Source organism: Teleopsis dalmanni, chromosome 2, assembly GCF_002237135.1.
Source record: "Teleopsis dalmanni isolate 2A chromosome 2, ASM223713v2, whole genome shotgun sequence".
Classification (NCBI taxonomy): Eukaryota; Metazoa; Arthropoda; class Insecta; order Diptera; family Diopsidae; genus Teleopsis; species Teleopsis dalmanni.
The window spans coordinates 55,757,194-55,770,932 of record NC_051847.1 but is presented as its reverse complement, the minus strand read 5'-3'; the positions used below and the strand labels follow the sequence as shown (position 1 = coordinate 55,770,932).

At 25.1% G+C, this 13,739-nt stretch overlaps 2 protein-coding genes across 8 annotated transcripts; one reads left to right on the top strand and one right to left on the bottom strand.

The window, feature by feature from the left end:
• Positions 1-1,568: 1,568 nt before the first annotated feature.
• Positions 1,569-9,490, bottom strand: LOC119677896 (methyltransferase-like protein 9). 7 transcript variants are annotated; one of them, XM_038089469.1, is made up of 5 exons: positions 3,328-3,428; positions 3,079-3,250; positions 2,741-2,871; positions 2,330-2,611; positions 1,569-2,238 (listed from the first exon to the last, which is right to left on the bottom strand). In XM_038089469.1, exons 3-5 carry the CDS (start codon positions 2,831-2,833, stop codon positions 1,687-1,689), a joined length of 927 nt encoding a protein of 308 aa, XP_037945397.1. In that variant the 5' UTR covers positions 2,834-2,871; positions 3,079-3,250; positions 3,328-3,428; the 3' UTR covers positions 1,569-1,686. The 7 variants fall into 7 exon arrangements, with proteins under 7 accessions (XP_037945397.1, XP_037945395.1, XP_037945398.1 ...); XM_038089467.1 differs by having other exon boundaries at positions 3,035-3,250; positions 3,328-3,416; XM_038089470.1 differs by having other exon boundaries at positions 3,035-3,190; positions 3,328-3,416.
• LOC119677895 (guanine nucleotide-binding protein G(s) subunit alpha) lies at positions 5,291-12,658 on the top strand. Its single transcript, XM_038089464.1, has 9 exons — positions 5,291-5,372; positions 6,846-7,327; positions 7,395-7,491; positions 9,257-9,377; positions 9,820-9,948; positions 10,016-10,195; positions 10,482-10,606; positions 11,200-11,273; positions 12,296-12,658. Exons 2-9 carry the CDS (start codon positions 7,052-7,054, stop codon positions 12,440-12,442), a joined length of 1,149 nt encoding a protein of 382 aa, XP_037945392.1. The 5' UTR covers positions 5,291-5,372; positions 6,846-7,051; the 3' UTR covers positions 12,443-12,658.
• Positions 12,659-13,739: the final 1,081 nt, after the last annotated feature.

The following is a 13,739-nucleotide window of genomic DNA, read 5'->3' as shown; positions in this document are numbered from 1 at the left end:
AGTGCGTTCTACCAGCAAATTTTCCCTGTCGAAATTTGAAAATGCTACACAGACTTTACTCGTACATTTTACTTTAAGTAAAATTTGTATTAATATGTAAATCAGCTGTTAGTTTGAGTTTAAATTTTTGTATTACTTATTTGCGCGGCACTAGTTCTCACCAGACTTTACACAAAGCTGTTTCATGAAAATTTGTGTAAGGAGCGTAATTTGGCATTTGGATTTTATTTGTATTTTACTCGAGTTTTACTACTAATAGCTCGTGGAAGAGACCTATTATTTCAGGTAAACTTTCAAAAATTTATTTGCACCATAACAATTAACGTATTTCCATAATTAACTATTACCTTTTGTATTTGTATTCTTCAAACAAATATGTTCAATGCAATTCAGAAAACAGAACATTTCTTTGTTAGTACCTTCAAGTTGGCAGAATATTACCTCGAAATAATGATTTGTGGGCTCTACGTTTAGGATTTGTATTATAAACTGCAAAAATATATCAAAACATATCTTATTAAAGAGTAAATTATATGCAATAATTATAAAAATTTAAAGTTTTCAAAAACAAATTTAAAATAAAGTTATTGGAGTTAGATACATTTTATATTATTTTATTTTTAATAGATTTAATATATAAATTAACTCTAAATTTTTGTGAATCTTATTATTCCACCTCATTATTTTCGTTGTTACACAGTTCCTTATTATAGTATATTGACACTATCTCATTTACTCACTTGCTCATTTATATTAATAAGTGAAGGTTCACATTATAATGAGCTCATTTATGCAGCTGATAGTATTTTTATATACTACACTACTACCACAAATACTACTATCACACAAAATAATTATATATATAATTGATATATTAAATCATTTATATACATTTTATATAACAATTACATATTCAATTAATTAAAACTAAGGTTTTATTAAATATTTACTTTCTCAGTGCCTTTTTTTTCATCTTACATATAAAACATATGACACATACTTCAAATTTTGATCGTATCCATTGTGGGAAATTTATTTTTAAGGGTTGCATTCGACATTTTTTGCCTTAAGCGGGTAATACACATTATACTTGGTGCGACGTCGCTTGTTATTACACATCATTCACTGCCGACATTATTATGAACACTCCTTAGCAAAAAAATACTACAAGTATACAACAAAATAGAAACATGCGCGCAATGAAAGAATATTTTCGGTTCCATGACAAAACAGAATGAAATTTGCATGAATTGTATACGAAAAAAACGACACAAGTCTGACGAAAAATCAAAATATTTTGATTTCTATCGCACCATTTGTCATATCAGCAAATGTTACTATTACACATGGTTTTATGTGTAATACTCCGTTTAAATAAGCTGATTTATTATTAATGAGCTCAGTTATACTAAAGCTCTTTATATGACAAATTATCCTCATAAGTGGTTATAATGAGCAAAACCGCCTAAATGAGACAGGTGAATAACACGTCTGTATATATTAAAAAATATATTTATGTTCTTGAAAAGTTTAAAGAAAGAAACTAATGGTATAAGTAATCTGTTTAATTATCTAAAATTTATTCGTTTGTTTTATTTTATTGAATGTATAAAGTATAATAGTTAATGTACATAAAGAAGCTTCATTTATCTTTAAAAAAATGTTGTTTTATAGGAATTATTTTTCTTACAAAGAATTTTTTTTAGATATAACAACAACTAAATCTATAAGCCAATAAAATGATTGATGAAGATCTCCTTCGCATAAGTACGGTGCCTTAGTCCAAGCATCTATTTTGAAACCTATATTTTCCAGCAATTCAAAGAACATTTTAGCTTCGGCTTCAAATGAAAACTGTTTACTCTTTTCTGGCCAATGGCTCATTAATGGCCTGATTGGCAAATGCGAAGAGTTTATCTCAACATAATGCATATATGGTAAAACCAAAGCCAATATGATATGACCACTTGGAGCTAATGCATTGTACATATCTTGAAGTATTTCGAATGGATCAATACAACGATCTAATACATTTAGACATGAAATTAGTTCAACTTGTTGAACTGATTTAATATTCTCAACTACTTCAAAATCTCGCTTTTTTAATCTTTGTCGCATTGCCCAACTTGTTTCCGTCGCGTAAACATTAACTTTGGCACATTGTAGCAGACTTTTGACAGAGTTTAATAAGCGTATGGAAATTTCTCCATCCCCCGCTCCAACATCCAGTATATTAACCTTATAATTTCAAAATAAATATTTATTAATAATTCTATTTAATCATTTTATGTATACTATAAAATTATAATAATGTAAAACTTAAACTTACTGTTTCTTTGTTTGTATTAAAATTAGCTGCTCGAAGCAATTTGGCGAATTGTTGCTCTGAAAGAATGAACATAGATCCTCGTTTTAGATACCCGTTGATATCTGTTTGAGTCATGAATAGTTTTAAAAATGGTCGTGCAAATGCATGCCATAAATGTAGCCAAATATTAAGTGATAAAAGTTTTGCCTGCTCCAACCACTGTATTGTAGACTCATCCGGCCGAAGTAACGGTAAAAATTTTCTTTGAAATACATATGGTAATTCTTCATTTAAATTGTACCACTATCAGTATAGAAGAAATTTTTAAATTAGTCAAAAGTTTCTAATCTCATACTTATTAAACAAACAAATATATAGATAAATATAACATGAGAAAAATACAGATAAAAGGTATGACGAAAAAAAACTCACCAATGTAGTATCGAATTCATCCAACCACTTGTCATTGTGAAACTTGTCATATATTGCTCTAGCCAAAGTTCCACGAGGCCGATAAATCTCCATACTTAAATTACCATTCACGCAAAAGAAAGAATATAAAACTGCAAATATTTTATATTAACTATTTTTCGAAAATATATAAAAGTCATAATGTTGACTTATTTTTGTAATTATAATTCAATAAAACTATCATTTGTTAAGACAAGTAAATATATTATAGTATTCAAGTAGGTTTCAATTTGATATAAGATTTATTTATATTACCGAAGTATAATTAAATTTGTAGTAATTTTAATTTGCAAGTTTACCGTCACGTCACCGTAGTCACGATATTACAATATTGACATAATGATAGTAGATGGCAACTAACTGACTTGGTTGGCACTTGCGCCGGTTGATAGTATTAGACGCTGAAAAATCCTATTTCATTTCAATAAATGAAACATATTTATATATCCATATCGTTTTAACTTTTACATACTGTCAAAAACAGTTTAAAAATTTAATAACAAATTTAATATAAACTGCTAAACTCCTACAATTAAATAGGAACTTACAATAAACTCTAACTAACTCTAAATAAAATGAAAATACATTCTTAACATTCTTAAGTACTCAGAAATTACTCAATTAAATTCAAGAACTCTTTTTTCTTAGTGGAAATAATGAAAAATTGAAACAACGTAGAAAGAACTATATAATTGAAATATAATACACACGGATGAGACGCTTCGTTAATTTCAAAATAATTAATTTCAAAAGTATTAAGTATTATCATATATCTTCTGTAATGAAGACAAGTTAATCTAACACTACAGAAGGAAAATTGATTTATTAATTAAATTAAAATATTGTTAATATCAAATTTTCAAAATCGGTATAAATAGCATTTAGACTGTGTGCGAGTTCAAGTAAATTGATGGTGAATTGAGGGAAATAGTAAATTATGTCGGTATGACAGTGGAAGTTGGTATTTACCAGAATTTCGAGTAGGGTAAATTAGATAAAAATTAGGTAAACTAGGAGTTACCATTGTGAAAATTTTATAAGATGTTTAATAAATAAATAAATAAATTTGAAAATTTGAACCAAAAATAATAAATAAGTGCAATAAATAAATAAATAAATATTTACATATGTGCAGTGCGAAAAATCCCTAGGAAATTTCAATTTACTTTATCTCAAATTACTCGAACTCGCACACGGCCTAAATATCAAAAATTATTCGTTTGTATTTTTTACAGTATTTTTATAAAAAATAAAAAAAATATATACTTTTTATTATAAGTAATTTTTGTTTCTTTGTACTAGCATTTCTTTATAAGAATAAAAATATAACATATTATCCTAATAAATTCTTTAAAGTGAACTTATTTTAATTAGCTTCTTTATAATTAAATCAAATAATTTTAATAGAGTTTGTAAGAATATAATATACATTAAATTACTTCATTGCATGTCTTTTTTTATAAATTATGTATAGATTTATTTCAAAACAAATTTGAATATAACGATTACACCATATTAGAACTAATAATGGCTATCCATAACTATCCGTGTTCTGCCGTTTACAATTCGTGTAGCATTAAACGATTAGATACGATTCTAATAAGACGTCATTTGATATAATAATTTCAAACTGCATATCTTTTATTTACTTGTGGTCAAATAGCTAACAATTTTTCTTGTTACTTTTCTAAATGCTAATACAATGTTCCCATTATCTTCGTTAATAATACATTTGATACCTAGTGCTTTTCACCACACTATGGTAAAAAGTGTTTTGTATACAAAAATCAAATATAATATATTTTTTTTTTGTTAACTCGTTATTTGCTATTTAGAATTTTATCATGCATATAGATAAGTCAAAATTATTGTTATATTTACATAATACTTTAATAAATAATTATAAAATCACTAATAATGCCATTTGGAATTTTATTATAACTATTTTTATACGATGCACTAAATTTTATTTTATAACTATTGTTATATTTTAAGTATTTTAAAAAATAACTATATATTCAGTAATTGTGCTATTTTAAATTTTTTTATGCATACAAATAGCAATAAAAAATGCTTGCAAGGAGTATGTAGTTTATTTGTCATAAGCATTTGTCATCACTCATTTATCAAGAAAAGAGCTTTTTATTTATAATACCGAGTACCAAAACTTTGACAAATTGTCAATCTTGACAAATAAGTAAGATGGTGAATAATTGTCAATTGTTGACAAATTTGTCAAGTTTACATAATAGGCACATTTTAATATTCACAGAATATTAAAATTTATGTAAAATAAGTCTTATCAATATATAATTACTAAAATTTGTTTATAATGTTTTATCTATATTTATATGTATATATTCATTTTAAAGTAATATAATGAATTTGTTTTAAAGCATAAGCAACATACTTTAAAACTTTTATATAACATATATATAAAATTGAATTATAGGAAACATCATTTAGTTTTTCTATAAAATTTCGCAAATTATTAAGTGTTGGTAATCTCTCTTCTATACAATTGTTGGTAGAGGGTTGAACTAACAGAAACGAATGTGAATGAATACACAAGAATGGTATATAAAATGTAAAAGTAAGTTTACCTGGGTGATAAAAATTGTAAAATATTTGATTTTAAATGTTTGTTTTGCAAAAATTGCAAATAAAGTGTTTGTGAAAAATTGACTATTAAAATATATAAAAATACTTTGCAAAAGACCTGTCAAAAAGAAAAATTCTATGATAATAATGTCAAAAAAATGTATATACATATAGCTAAACGTATATATGTAGAAAAAAAAATATACATATATATTTATATATAGTCAATGGAATGTTAAACTAGTGTATATGTGATAAAATTTTGATATTGTCAACCAAGTTCAGCCAAATTATGTTAATGTTTATTCTTCACCACGCCTCAATCATCTGGATTGTTTATAATAATATGATTTTAAGGTTACAAACTGCAGAAAGTTTTCACTAAAATAGCAAAATTGTATTTGACATTTACCTACGAACTTTCCTTTATATGGCTCAACTACCTTTTTTGCAATGTACAAACTGCAGTGTACAGAAGAAAAATATTTCGAGAAAATATGAGTTAATAAAATAAATTTAAAAATACTTATATATTTTTATTATAAATGTTTCATTAAAAATATATATTTATATATATGTATATATATATATAAATATATATATATTTATATATATATATATTTATATATATAAATATATATATATATATATATATATGAAGAACGAATTATGTGTATGAACACATACATATGTATGTACATATGTCGTTTATGTACATATAAATTATTATTTTATTTATACATATTTTATTTTTAAAAATATATAAATATAGTACCTATTCGCGTGTGTATAAAATTTCCGCTTAACTTGACTTTTTCTTGAATGAATTTTTATCAAAAGATCGATCAAATAAAAATAAGGATTTGAGATTCCTTCAGAAAATTTAAAAAGTTTCATCCCATTTATTATTGTGTAGCACCTTCTTTTATAATTAAAAGAAAACAACAAAGAGATATAAATTAAATTAGCGTTTGTTAAATACATTTTAGTAATAAAAGGAAATTTTGACAAATATATTTTTTGACCGCTAATAAACTTGGGTTTGTCTTGTGCTTAGAAAGTGGTCAGTACCATAAAGTATATTGTGCTCAAAAAGTGGTCAGTACCATTAAGAATATTGTGCTCTTAAAAGTGGTCAGTACCAATCAAACCAATAAAATCGAAATATACATGGTGTTTTTGGCATATCTTAATAAAATTGTATATACCCAGAATGGTAGAAAATTTTGCAATTAATAATTTAAAAATAATAGAAATTATTATAAAAAAAGGCGGACACTGCATAAATCATATAGTATATATATAATCTGTTAACGATTATTAAAAAGGAAACTGTGCTTAATATTCTTCATTTTATATTGTTTAAATTAGTTACAACTCGTAAAATCATAACCATATAATTTATAATATCGTTTTACTTTCCGCATATTTCTAACATACACTTTTTTGTTGTAAAATAAACCAGGCTTTGACAGAACGTTCCAAGTGTAGCTACAATTTTTTGCAACTTTAAATTTCTTATTTGAGAGTTTAAATAGTCCGTGTCTAAAAGTTGTAATTGTAAGGAGTTAGCTAATTATACTGGATCATCAAGTTGAAAATAGGGAGGCTGAGTCTCCCGACGGAACTCAAGAGAGTAGGGGTACTTGTTGGTGGACTCCTTGGTCAGCTATGGGTTGTTTTGGTTCCGCTGGTTCTAAACAGTCTGATATCAATTCAGATGACTCCAAAAGTCAAAAGCGTCGCAGTGATGCTATATCTAAGCAGTTGCAAAAAGACAAACAATTATATCGAGCCACTCACAGGCTTCTATTACTGGGTGCCGGTGAGTCCGGCAAGTCAACCATAGTCAAACAAATGCGAATATTGCACGTAGATGGATTTTCCGAGCAAGAAAAGAAACAAAAAATTGATGATATTAAAAAAAATATTCGAGATGCGATTTTGGTAAACAAAAAACAATTTTTTTTTAATTTTTCAATAAAAAATTTATATTTTTTTTTATTTTTTGTAGACAATTACTGGTGCAATGAGCACATTAAATCCACCTGTAGCTTTAGAGAAAAAAGAGAACGAAGTAAGGGTTGAATACATACAGGATTATGCATCAAGTAAGTATTCCCGAACATTTCTTTATTCAAAACTTTTTCCACAATAAAACACAATTTTAAATTTCGATGACAATAATTAAAACCAATATATAAAATGTCAATATAAACTGAATTTATTTATTCTATCTTATTAAAATTGCTCACAATTACTTATATATAGATATATACTATATATATATATATATATATAATATATATATATATATATATATATATATATATATATCCATATAAAATTATCGCAGTTTCCAGACTCGTCATATTTATCACTATGCGTAAATATATTATTAGAATACATTACTTGTGCATAAAACAACTATATATCTCCAATTTTTAAAATACTTAAGGATATAATCCACAATGAAAAAGAGCTATTCTTGCTAAATATTCTAAAGTAAAAAGTCAAATAGTCACGATTACGTTATTTTAGCTAGAAAAATTATTTAAAAACTAGAAAAATCTTTTTATTTGACTAGTGAGTTTGCAAAAATCATGGATAAAGCTCAAAAATTTAAAGAATGCAATAATTTTATGGAGTGAACAACAGGTTATGAATTATTCAAAAATATAGAATTTTGCATATATGAAAGTTATTTTTGATTCATACCTTATAATTTTCGATTAACTGTGATGTACAAATAACAAAATTAAATTTTAAGAGCATTAAAAGAAAACTATATAATATAAAATAGCACGCGCTATTAGATCTTGTACTAACTCTAAGAACCACTGAAACTTCAAGTCAGGCATTAACAAGTACTAAAATCGATTAATATTTCTTTGATTCTATGAGCGCTCGGATTTACATCCCGGAAATAATTGTTTTTTTTTAGTGCCACTCACTCTCTCAAAAGAAAATCAAAAAATAATGCTTAGTCTGTCTGCTTTTAGTGTGCCCAGAAGAGATGTAACAACAATATTGTTTCTTTCAAGCTGGAAACTTAATATCAAGAGATCCATTAATTTTTAATTAAATGGATTAAATGTGCACTTGAACCTTAATAATTCTATTAACACAACATTTATTAATATAGTTGTGAAATTTATTTATCTGTAAACTGTATAGATGCATAACTGTATAATTCTGTAAAAAATTTAGTTGATTTTAGTTTAATTGAAAACGGAGATGGGTCGAAAAATAATTTGGTTCAAGTTATGAAGATACTACCTTTCTAAAAAAAATGATGATTGTTTAAAAGAAGTCCAAAGTTAACGAGAAGGCGCAAGCAATGTTTAACTTATATTTTATTCAAATAAATTTAAAATTATAAAGAAATAAAGAGTTCACTTGTACAAGCATTGGAAAACTAATAAAAGAAATAAATCAAGAAAAAATATAGCAGTGACTTCGACGAAGGTTCAATAACCTTTACACAGGTAGCTATATTATAAATCAATTATTTACGATTTATTTAAAAAAAATTTTGAATATTTTTTCAAAATAACTGTCTTCAAAATATAAGACAGTTATTTTGTAAGGTTTGGTCGATCGATTTAATTCGTATATCGATTTGAAACATATCATTTATTTGGTACAAAACTTAGCAACACCTAAAAATTGTGTATATCTATACACAATAATATGATATAGAAAACATTATTATCATTTGCTCTTGAGATATAGCTTTAGGTATACAGTTTTAACAAGACAAGTTAAAAGTTATATTGTATAAAAAATAATTGTATTTATCTATTTTAAAGGGTAAAAACATATCAATAATTAGGATATCAATAATAAATGTACATATTTTTAATATTATTACAGACCCAGACTTCAACTATCCTCCAGAGTTCTACGAACACACGGAGGAGCTTTGGAAAGACCGTGGTGTTTTACAGACATTTGAGAGGTCAAATGAGTATCAACTGATTGACTGTGCTAAGTAGTACGTTAAAATATTTTAATGACAAATTTATTTCTTACCTTTCATAAATAACCTTTATCCACCGTATTTATTTAAATGATTTTATTTGATTTGATTTTTCATTTTTAAATATTAAACTGTTAACGAAAAAATATTTTTTAATATATTGAAATTATTACTTTATTTTTTTATAATTTAGAAATTTTTTTTTTATTTATTTGACATACAATATAATTAAATGAAGTTTATCATTACAATTACCAAAAGTTTAACTAATTTAATTGAAGTAAAAAAGAACATTACGATCAAGAGTATTAAAATTCCGAAATATTGAACTTTATATTTTACATACATATTATATGAACATTTTACATCAAAAGCAAGTAATTTAAATATTAAACCATAAAAATAATTCAACTTGTATTTATAGTAACATTACACACTTATTACTTACTATTTTTAGTTTTTTGGATCGAGTCAGTACAATTAAGAATCCAAACTATACACCAAACGAGCAGGACATTTTAAGATGCCGTGTTTTGACTTCTGGTATATTTGAAACCAGATTTCAAGTTGATAAAGTGAATTTTCAGTAAGTTCATATATGCCATATATTGTTTATAATTTAATTTATTTTAATAATTAAAAATTTTCTGTAGCATGTTTGATGTGGGTGGCCAACGAGATGAGCGTCGAAAGTGGATTCAGTGTTTTAATGATGTGACAGCTATAATATTTGTCACTGCATGCTCAAGTTATAATATGGTTCTAAGAGAAGATCCAACTCAAAATCGACTGCGTGAGTCCTTGGATTTGTTTAAAAGTATTTGGAATAACAGGTTATTATCCTAATTTTTAGAGAAATTTTTTAGAGTTTTTATTTATTTACAAAGTAAAAGGCTTGTAAACAATTAAAAATATATGAAAATTGTTATAATATTTTTATTATGCACGTTTCGAAGTTTATTTTGGCAGGTTTTTTTAAAAGACCCTTAGATAACTTTTTAAAACAACCTGACTTTAAAATGAAGACAAAATTATGTTTATATATAACCTTACACTTTGTAAATATCATAGTTTTTACAAACATTTTGTTTATACTATACATGAATATTTTTTTTAAAGGTGGTTGCGCACTATTTCTGTTATTTTGTTCCTTAATAAACAAGATCTGTTAGCTGAGAAAATCAAGGCTGGAAAAAGTAAACTTTCCGAGTATTTTTCGGAGTTCAACAAATATCAAACTCCAAGTAAGTTAATTTTGATTTTATTATTACAAAACGTTTTAAAAATGTATATTTTATATAAATAAAGTAATTTATTTATTTAGTTGTTTAATGTTATAAATCACATTTATAATATGTTCGTTATTTAAAGGCTTATGTGAACTTTACTTATAAAAATGGTTTTTTAGTTTTTATATATATATTTATTTATATAGCTCTTTTCAGTGTTTCGAAGTTTTTTGATTTCTTAAATAGGACGTGATATATATTTTACAGTCATTGGATTAAGACTTTTTATAGAGGAACAAAACTGCAAAAATGTAACTAAAAATCATAATCAGTTGAGTTTTGTTGTGCTAATGTTAGTACTATTATCTTTCCTGCCATAGTTCTGTTTATATTTTTTATTAAAAACTTCGCATAAGCCATGAAATGACGAACATTATTACGGAGCGAACTCAAAACAATTAAGCAGTAAAACTTATTTAAATTGTGAAATATTTTATTTACAATTTAAATATATAGTAATTGTGAAATATTTTATTTACAATTTAAATATATAGTAATTGTATTTATATGCAATATAAAAAAATGTAATACTTATTTTTGTTTTCAAGGTGATGCAATAATGGAAAGTGGTGATGATCCTGAAGTAATTAGAGCAAAGTATTTTATTAGAGATGAGTTCTTGGTACGTAATGAAATATATTATATATAAGGAATTTTCATTATCATTTCCTAATATATTTTTGCCACGTCTACGTACATGGAGCAAAATATAACCGGATGATGCCGTTTGTAATTATGCTTTAAATGCGATAGGGAGTTCAAAAGACTGTATGAGTTTAATGGATACGCGCAATATACATATTTTGTATATAATATATATATAGCAAGGAGGAACTAGTTAATATTGTAGGACTATAGAATTAACTTGCGTATTACTTATGAAATGTAATGGAGTCCTCTAAAGGCGCTTTGCTTTTGTATTATATTTATGACTGTTATAATACGTTAAATGTATTTCAAATACATCTCATTTAGTGATTAATATTATTTACTTGAATAAGGCTTGATATAAAAATAATCTCTAAATACAATTATAAACAGGCTGAGGCGCAATTTTGATCGAATTTGTAGTTTTGACGACTACGTTCTAAAACGTTCTGACTTTAAAAATATAGCTAACTGTTACACGAAAATTATGCAAGTATGCTTAAATGCAAATTCCTTTAGATACATTTATTGAGTAACGAATACTCATTTTGATATATTTAAAAATTATACAAGTAACTATGGCATAGCTTATTTATGAATTACATCCATAAGACGAAGCGTTAGAAAATATTTAAAAGTTTTCTTTATAAATATTTGATTGAGTATTAAAGTAAGAGATGTTGGTGCATTATTAAAGTTATTTAAAAGTAAAGTTAATATTTTATAGTTAGAATATACAGTAACAAATAATAATTAATTTGAAAGCTAATATGTAGAACTGCTAGTACGGTAAAGTAAATTAAAAAATGTATTACACTATTATTAAATCATTCACTTTGATCATATTTTAAATTTTGTTTTTTATATAATGTTTTGTTGTTTTATTTTATTATACCATTTCCGAGTTTCTCTAATATATCAATATCAATATCACATCACCTTTTAACTTTTTGCTCTGTGTATTGTAGTCGTGTATTTTCTTTTCTATTTCTTTAGCGTATTTCAACTGCAAGTGGAGATGGAAAACATTATTGCTACCCACATTTCACATGTGCTGTTGACACGGAAAACATAAAGAGGGTTTTTAATGATTGTCGAGACATAATTCAAAGAATGCATTTGCGTCAATATGAATTATTATAGGTTTTTTCCGTTACAAACTACAACAAACATTTGATAATGAAATAAATCAGCAAAATTTTATTATTTAACAGTAGATATATAATACGTTTTGTGTTTAGATGAATATTATGATTGTAAATTCGCTGCATTTAAATTTGCTATGTGTCCTAATCATTACTTCGATAACAATTATATGTACGTGAAATCTAGTTAATAATAAAGAACACAAAAATAGTTTAATTTTTTATTGCTAAAAACTTTCATTTGTAAATATTGAAGTACGCACAAATTTATTGTATTCGATTTTGATTGGGCTATACGTTAATTACTAATTTTTGTATTAATAAAAGTAGTTTTCCTTAATCGTCTACAGTAGGTGTAACGTTAAAAAATAACACTCATGTATGCATGTTCAATCTAATACATTGCAATATGCTAGAATATACATATATATCCAAATCAGTATACTAATCGTAGATATAAAATAAAATTGTAATCCTTAAACATACTAAATTTGCTTATTGCAACAACAAATTATTATGATTTATTTTTATTTACGAAAGCTTCCTGTTCTGTTAAAAAATTCTTACTTCAAAAAATTGCACAGAAAATTATTGTGACTTGTGTTTATTATAAAAAAAAAGAACTAAATTTTAATTAAGAATTATAAAAATTAAAGAATTAATGTGAACAGTAATATGGACATTAATCGAATGACTTTCAATATTATAAATTCAAAAATAATAGCATTTCTCAGAATAAAAAAATAGTGTTACTAATAATACTTAATAAATAAATTCCAATTCAAAATCTAAAATTTCTCAAATCTATCACAGGTTAGATAAGAAGAGCTTAAACAGCACTGAATGCTAGACAAGAACCACAATGAACTGCATTTCATTTAATTTAAAATCTTTAAAATATATTAAAATCTACATTTCCTTCTATAAAGGAATGCTCAGTATTAAATTCATATTTAGTTCACTTGAGCATCACTATTTAAAAAAAAATACAATTAGGAATAGAATATTTCAGCAGAACAATTTTTCTGCAATATAAATTATATAAAGTATTTACAATATAATAGTTACAATATACATCTATATAGAGAAGAAAAAATGCAAGAGTCGTTATTAGAAAAATATTGACTTTTATAAAATTATAGTCTAGATGAAACATTTAATGGACTTTGGTTACGAAAATTAAAGAAAAATTTTATCAATCAACCCACATTAAGGAAACTTCCTATCATAACACAATTGAACTACAGATTACCTAATTCCAATCAAATCAGTATCCTTCTCAAGAAAACTTGAAA

Excerpts from the sequence above, each read along its gene's own strand:
- LOC119677895 (XM_038089464.1), top strand. The coding sequence starts at position 7,052 with ATGGGTTGTTTTGGTTCCGCTGGTTCTAAACAGTCTGATATCAATTCA. Across the intron at positions 7,328-7,394 it reads ATATTCGAGATGCGATTTTG|ACAATTACTGGTGCAATGAG; the intron begins GTAAACAAAAAA and ends TATTTTTTGTAG. Across the intron at positions 7,492-9,256 it reads CATACAGGATTATGCATCAA|ACCCAGACTTCAACTATCCT; the intron begins GTAAGTATTCCC and ends ATATTATTACAG.
- LOC119677896 (XM_038089465.1), bottom strand. Across the intron at positions 2,612-2,740 it reads ATGAATTCGATACTACATTG|TGGTACAATTTAAATGAAGA; the intron begins GTGAGTTTTTTT and ends CTATACTGATAG. Across the intron at positions 2,239-2,329 it reads TTAATACAAACAAAGAAACA|GTTAATATACTGGATGTTGG; the intron begins GTAAGTTTAAGT and ends TGAAATTATAAG.